Source organism: Protobothrops mucrosquamatus, unplaced genomic scaffold, assembly GCF_001527695.2.
Source record: "Protobothrops mucrosquamatus isolate PMUCROS unplaced genomic scaffold, P.Mucros_1.0 scaffold2333, whole genome shotgun sequence".
Taxonomy (NCBI): Eukaryota; Metazoa; Chordata; class Lepidosauria; order Squamata; family Viperidae; genus Protobothrops; species Protobothrops mucrosquamatus.
In genome coordinates this window covers 14,592-21,704 of record NW_015388415.1, presented here as the reverse complement: position 1 = coordinate 21,704, position 7,113 = coordinate 14,592, and the positions used below count along the sequence as shown (strand labels likewise).

The 7,113-nt window shown below is 42.6% G+C and overlaps 1 protein-coding gene across 1 annotated transcript in view; it reads left to right on the top strand.

The window, feature by feature from the left end:
- The window catches only part of LOC107295428 (calcineurin B homologous protein 3-like), a 20,640-nt gene extending 14,184 nt beyond the window's left edge, over positions 1 to 6,456 (top strand). The window contains exons 3-7 of the mRNA XM_015824743.1: positions 945 to 1,084; positions 1,957 to 2,018; positions 2,119 to 2,226; positions 5,167 to 5,214; positions 6,311 to 6,456. Coding sequence (XP_015680229.1) covers positions 945 to 1,084; positions 1,957 to 2,018; positions 2,119 to 2,226; positions 5,167 to 5,214; positions 6,311 to 6,388 — 436 coding nt within the window. The 3' untranslated portion in view covers positions 6,389 to 6,456. The remainder of the gene's footprint in view (positions 1 to 944; positions 1,085 to 1,956; positions 2,019 to 2,118; positions 2,227 to 5,166; positions 5,215 to 6,310) is intronic.
- The last annotated feature ends 657 nt before the right edge of the window (positions 6,457 to 7,113 follow it).

Genomic DNA, 7,113 nt, shown 5'->3' with positions numbered 1-7,113 from the left:
AAACAGGAAAACAGAACACATGTAATAAAACTGTGAGGTTGTAAGCTGGTGGCACATACCTCTATGGGTAGTCCTTGACTCACAACCACAACTGACCCCAAACTTTCTGTGGGTAAGCGAGACACTTTGTTAAGTGAATTTTGCCCCATTTTACAGCCTTACCTGCCACCGTTGTTGTTTGAATCGGTGCAGTTAACTAAGTTAGCAACACAGCAGTTAAGTGGATCCAGCTACCCCACTGCTAGTCAGAAGGTCACAAAAGGGGAAATCACACAACTCCCCTGGCACGCTGCAACCGTCAGAAGTACGAGTCAGTGGCCAAGCCTCTGAATTTTGATCACGTGACCACGGGGAGGCTGCAACGGTCATAAGTGTGAAAAACGCTCAGAAGTCCCTTCCGTGCTGTCGTAACTTCGTTCGGTCAGTAAACAAACTGTTGTAAGTCAAGGACTAACTTGTGCTTTAGCTTTGTGTTACCAACTGCCCAGAAGATGTTTGTCAAGGTCCAGACTCTGACCATTGTTAATAAAAAGTAGGCGTCGCATGATGGGCTTAGAATAAGCCAGACATCTCCCTGGTCTCTGCAGCTAAGTCTAAGTTATCCCAAAGGTGTTTTTTTAAAAGAGGCCACTGGACTTTCTTGTTTTTCTTTGAAGACGTTTCGCTTCTCCTCCCAGAAGCTTCCTCAGCTCCATCCGGTCAGAGTCAGCTTCACCCTCCAATCAGAGCTGAAGAAGCTTCTGGGACGACAAGCGAAACGTCTTCAAAGAAAAAACAAGAAAGTCCAGTTGCCTCCTGAAAAAAAAAAAATCACCTTTGGGATAATCCAGAGGACCGAGACTCTCCTTAGACCTTTAGCTCCGTCTTAAGACTTTTTACAAGCTCGCTCGGCGTTGGGGGCAAGCGGTCAGCACACTGGACACTGACTCCTTCTCTGCCCCCAGGAATCTGCGGGGAGCCTCCGGGGGCTTCGTGGACGAAATCAACTTTGAAGATTTCCTGACCGTCATGTCCAACTTCCGCCCCATCGAGTTGAATATGGACGAGGAGCAGCTGGACCGTTCCAGGAAGCAGAAGTTGAAATGTAAATGGAGGGGGGGAATCCTCTTTTTTTGTAACCCCATCAGTGTGGGGGTGTTTGTGTGTGTGTGTGTGTGTGTGTGTGTGTGTGTGTGTGTGTGTGTGTGTGTGTGTGAAAGAGGGCTTATTTGGGCAATGTTTCATTGTATTTTAGGCAGCAACTGTAAGAAAGGGTATTAATTTGGGGCCAGAATTTCTGCTGGTTATTCACTTCTGATTTTACTATCTGTCTATCTATCTATCTATCTATCTATCTATCTATCTATCTATCTATCTATCTATCTATCATCCATCTACCTATCTATCATCCATCCATCCATCCATCTACCTACCTACCCACCTACCTACCTACCTACCTTTCTGCCTGCCTGCCTGCCTGTCTCTCTCTTTATCTTTCTGTCTCCCTGGCTCTCTCCATCCATCCATCCATCTATCCTGCAGGTTGATGGCCTCTTCCGTGCATGCACACACAGAGACAGACACACAGACAGACAGACACACACACATATTAATCACAGTATATTTTGAATACATATGGGAAAAAAGAGTCTTGAGAGTTAACAAGATTGGGACTATATGGTACTATTACAGAATCTAGATGTTCTGCTTCGGATAGCACAAAGCCCCTCCCCCTCCCAGAAGGTAACAAGGAAAACAGGTCATGAAGAGGATGTGTAGCGTCCCAGACAATACTACGGACTCTGGCCATAACCTTGGGGACGATAACAATCTACCAAGATGCACTAAAACTTGCCTTATGGGTATCAACCCAGGATGGTTTTACTTATTGCACCTCAGTGGATTGAGCAGTTAGGATGGATGTTTATTTTGCATTTGGTTTTCAGGCTTATTTTTTTCCTCTTTTGTATCTTCCAGTCCTCTTCCATATGTACGATGGAGACAGTGATGGGAAGATCACCTTGCAGGAATACAGAAATGTAAAGTATCACTTTGGCCTTCCACTCAACCTGTTGCTCTTTCGGTGATCTGCTGCTGCTGCTGCTTCTGCAACCGGTTTTACTTGCTTCTCCTGGCCAGGTGGTCCAACAGATGCTCTCAGGAAACCCCCACCTGGATAAGGAATCCGTGAGATCCATAGCGGATGGAGCCATGATGGAGGCTGCTAGCATCTGCGTGGGACAGATGGTAGGTTGAGATTGGTCCTCAAGAACAGGAAAAGGGGCTGCAGCTTGGCCATCAAGCGTGGGAGAGTTCTTTCCCCAAACACAGGGGTCTTCAAACTTGGCCCTTTGATGACTTGTGGACTTCAACTCCCAGAATTCCTCAGCCAGGCATGCTGGCTGAGGAATTCTGGGAGTTGAAGTCCACAAGTCATCAAAGGGCCAAGTTTGAAGACCCTTGCCCAAACAGATGCTCCACCTTTAGTTTGTTCATCCATCCCATCCATCCATCCATCCATCCTAGTTAAATTTCGTTCTGACGTGGTCTTGTTTCTTGAGCTGACCCCTCCATTTTGCTAACAATCTCTATCTTCTCCAAGGTCAACCTTATGTTGGTCTATTGCCATTTCTCTTTCAAATGGCTGGGATTTTATACCTGATTGGGTTGTCTTCCACGGGGGATGTAGGTGTTCTAAGATACCACACCTTCACACAATGGGCTTGCACGGCTACACAAAGGATGTTGTTTGGAAGCCGTGAATTCTTTGCTCGTAGGACCATCACCTGGGTCCTTGGGTTGGCTCTGAGGATGCACTGAGGACTTTCTCAGATGTGTGTCTTTCCACTCTGGCTTTCAGTGCCACAATCAGAAGGGTTGGGTAGCTGTGCCCGGGTCTGACACAACACAGGCCAACTTTAGGAGCAACTACACGGAGCATTTCAGAAGATGGAGATCCCCCAAGTAATATTGGAAAACCTGAGGAGGAGAAACGATGAAGAGCTTGGCTAAGGTCTTTGGTGCCTTCAAGGGGGATTCATCTTGATCCTCATGTCAACTTCTTTCATTCACTAATCTTTATCAAGAGCACGATAGAAGAAAATTAGAGATGGTGCCAAACATAGATTTCCAGATGCTGTTGGACCACAGTCCCCAGCATCCCTTACTCTGGCCTGAGGCTGCTGGGAGTTGTAGTTTAGCAACATCCGGACAGGTTTTCTGCCTCTGTTACTATTTTGTTCTTTGTTCATTATCTGTCTGTCTATATCATCTACCTATCTACCCATCCATCCATCTCTATTTCATCTATGTCTTTTCTTTATCCACCTTTTCTCTCTTTCATCTGTCTATAGCTTCACATTTTACATCTCTTTATCTCATCTATATTTCTCCTTATCCATTTTTTTATCCATCTCTCTATATCTCTTCTTTGTTTCATCTCTCCCTCCCTCCCTCTTTCCCTCCCTGCAATATCTTTTTTTGCTTGTAATCCATGGAGAAAGATGGGGGTATTATACGTATCATAAATAGAAAAAAAACGCTTTTTGTAACATAACTGTTGCTAAAAGTGAAATGAATGCAGCAGAGCCATCGTATACCCACTCGAGTAAAAATACTCATCGTGTGATATCTCACCGGTTGAATAATTTAAGAGACCTAGTAGTTATCCAGTGTGTTAAGTTTTCCTTCTCCCTCCTTGCCTCTTTTTCCTTATGTCGTGTCATGCTGACTATAAATGTACAGGCCAAATGGTATAAAAAAGACTTTTGCAGAAATATTAGCAACTTTATTAATAAAAGTTAACACAATCCTTCATGCAACCCATGTAAAAAACAGGTAGGCTTTGATAGGATGATCACAATTGCCCTTGTGACTCCCCCCCCCTTCCAAGTGCCCCCTGGAGGCTTGTGTAAAGAAAAAAAAATACAGCCTCTTTTATCCCTTTTTCTAATTAAATAAATACAAAAAAAGAAAGCACCAAATTCTAAAGGGACAAGCTAAAAAAAGAAATGAAAACATGCAGGATATATATTTACAGAAGGTCTATATCCATAAACGGAAGTGAAGTGATGATTCATTACAGACATTCACAGCTAATCTATATTCATCAATTGTGCAAACCACAGAATAGTTGCAGCCATATGTTTGTCTTTCCAGGGCTGAACAATACAGTAAGTCTCTTGGCTATAAATGCATTTCCATTGTGCAGATCTCAACTCCCACATGCAAGAGATAAATCTCAAAAGAATCGAAACATCTGAAAATATTAAATCTTAAAAGTCGAGTTAATGCATGTTGATTCCTTCAGCCTCAAATAGAACAATATGTTTAAATAACAGCACGAAGACCTCAACAACAGTTCTGAAATATTATTTCTGGCTGAAATAGATGTAACCTTAAAAAAAAACAACTATTGGATTTTTGGCTTTTTTGAAACAATATTTTTTATTAGTTAAGTAAAAACATGCAAACGTAATTGTTGCGTTGTTGCAATGTTTAATTTTGTTCTCACAATAACCTCTTGAGACGGGAGCCATAGAATTTGAATTAATACATAATAAATAAATAAAAAGGTAAGCAAAGAAAAAGATACCTACACATACTTAAAGGATTTAGTTTAAAAAGAATGTTTTTTTCAAAACTATTATAAAACGGGCATTCTGGTAGCTCCTTCTCTTTCTATACCCTTCTCTTTTTCCTCCAGCCATTTTAACTGATTGTTAGTTAAATATTTTTATACTTTGAACATTTCTGTTTGCATCATTTTTTACTATTATACACAGTTTCTTTTTCACCAAAAACCACATTTTAGGTGTTTTAGCTTGATATGTTGCATGTAAGGAAAGCACCCCTGTGTGAATTTGGTTAGACTTCTGCTGTGAATATATTCAGACAGTTTTTCCATGGCTGTATATTCTTTCATTTTAATCTTCAAATCCTATACGGACAGGACAGTTTTCCTTCCCCAATGTTGTGCCAATGTGATTCTTGCCGCTGTCAGCTAATGCCTTAATTTTCATTTATATCCCCTGGCATCAGACCTAATAAAGATATCCCTGATTTTAATTCAAATTTCATTGTCCGAATTTCCTGCATGTTAGGGCGTATTTCCTTTTCTACTTTGTCTGATTATTTCCTTTTTATTTTCCCTTCCTGAAATGAATCTCTTTTCCTTCCTAATCTTAGGAGCCGGATCAAGTCTACGAAGGGATCACATTTGATGATTTCCTGAAGGTGAGTCGATCTTTTTGCATTTTTATTGGCTTAGAAAGACGAGGCTGGCGTCCTGCCCGTATCTCTACTCAGCTCTGCCAAGCAAACCCCCTGCAGTTTGTTTTTTTAATACTCATTTCCAAATTCACAGAAAAAATCTCCAGTCAGGTTTTTCCAATACAAACTCTCCCAAATAATCAGCGTTGGGGAGAGATGGTGGATTAGGGCTGGAAATTCACTGGACATCACTCAATCCTTTCTTTTGCTATCTTGCAAAAACTGCTATGTGGGTAGAGTACAGATAGTCCTTTGATTGAGTCACAATGGCACTGAAGAAGCTGATTATTACATTGAGATCTACATGTCGTCTTAGGCCAAGGCAACGTGAAGATGGATGGAAGGTACTAGTTGACTTGGCCTACTCTTGTGTCAGTTCTAGGAAAAAGGTCAAACTTCAGAAGTTTGACTCAGAGGAAAATAATTGGAGCTAAATAGTGATTTGTCTCAAGCATATCCATGGAGCTTCCTGGTTGAGCAAACATCGAAGCAGGATAATGGATGATTATGCTTAATTTAGGGATTGAAAAGGGACCTGCTGTAACGACCAAGCTTAGTGCGTTTCAGATCTTGCCTTCCCTAATCTCAGCCCCCCAGGCCTCTCATCCGTGGCCCCTGGCCTTGTGGCTTCTCAAGCATAGGAGCCAGAACAGAAGATGGGAATCCCAACTATCTTCAGCTCTGTAGGAGTAGACAACCCTGGTGCCTGTTTGTTCAGTGGACTATTTCAATTCAACTTGAAATTGGAGAAAGGTGTTACGAACTTTACAAGGGTGGTAGGGTTAGGAAAGCAGAAAAGAGTCCTCCTTAAGGGAGGTGGGCAAAAGGTTCACAAGAGGAAGCTACCTCACGCAGGACCAAGCAAAGGTAGGGGAGTCCATGCATCCCCTTTGGAGCGAATCTCTCTCCCACCAGCTATTTTTTGGGGAAAATCTAAGGCCAATCAACTGTGAGTCATTCTGGAATGTAACATTTGCTCCTTTCTGAAGTACGACTGAAGATTTGCAAGATCAGAAATTGTTTTCTCCTCTAACTGTTTTTCCTTTCGTTCTGATGCCAGATATGGGAAGGAATCGACATAGAGACCAAGATGCACGTCCGCTTCCTGACGCTGGAACCCATGGCGTTCTGCTACTGACGACGGCGGAGTAGCTGCAACTGGGTGGTGGGAGGCTTTGGAGATAGCTGTGAGCTTGTTTGGGTGGGTGGGAGGGCCACATGTCTCTTGGAACAACTGCCAAGGATCCACGAAGTTCAGACTCATCTGGACCAGCCACATGGATTCCCGTCTTGAGTTGAAGACCAACCTTCCAGTGTCCAGTAAAAGGACCTCTGCTTTGATGCAATGTTGTAGTGTTTTATATATTTGTGCAGTTGTTATGTGTTTTACTTCTAGCTTCCTGGGCTGTTCTAAACACCAAAAGGACCCCCCCCCCATGAGGGGGGGTGCCATTATAAGGGTGTGCCCATGGTAAGCTAGCTTTCGGGGCGAATGGCTATATATATTACAGGTAGTCCTTGACTTAATGGCCACATTTGAGTCCAGAGCTTCTGTTGCTAAGCGAGGCATTTTGTTAAGTGAGTTTTGCCCAATTTAATGACTTTTCTTGCTTCATTTGTTAACTGCAAATGTTGAGTTAGTAACATAGTTCTTAAGTGAATGTCGCTTCCCCATTGACTTCGCTTGTCAGGTCACAAAATGCAATCACCTGACCCCAGGACACTGCAACCGTCATAAGTACGAGTCAGTTGTCAGCTTCTGAACTTTAATCACATGTCATGAGGATGTTGCAATTGTAAGCTTTCTTCAGTGCTGTTACACCTTCAAATAGTCACTAAATGAACTGTTTTAACTCAAGGGCT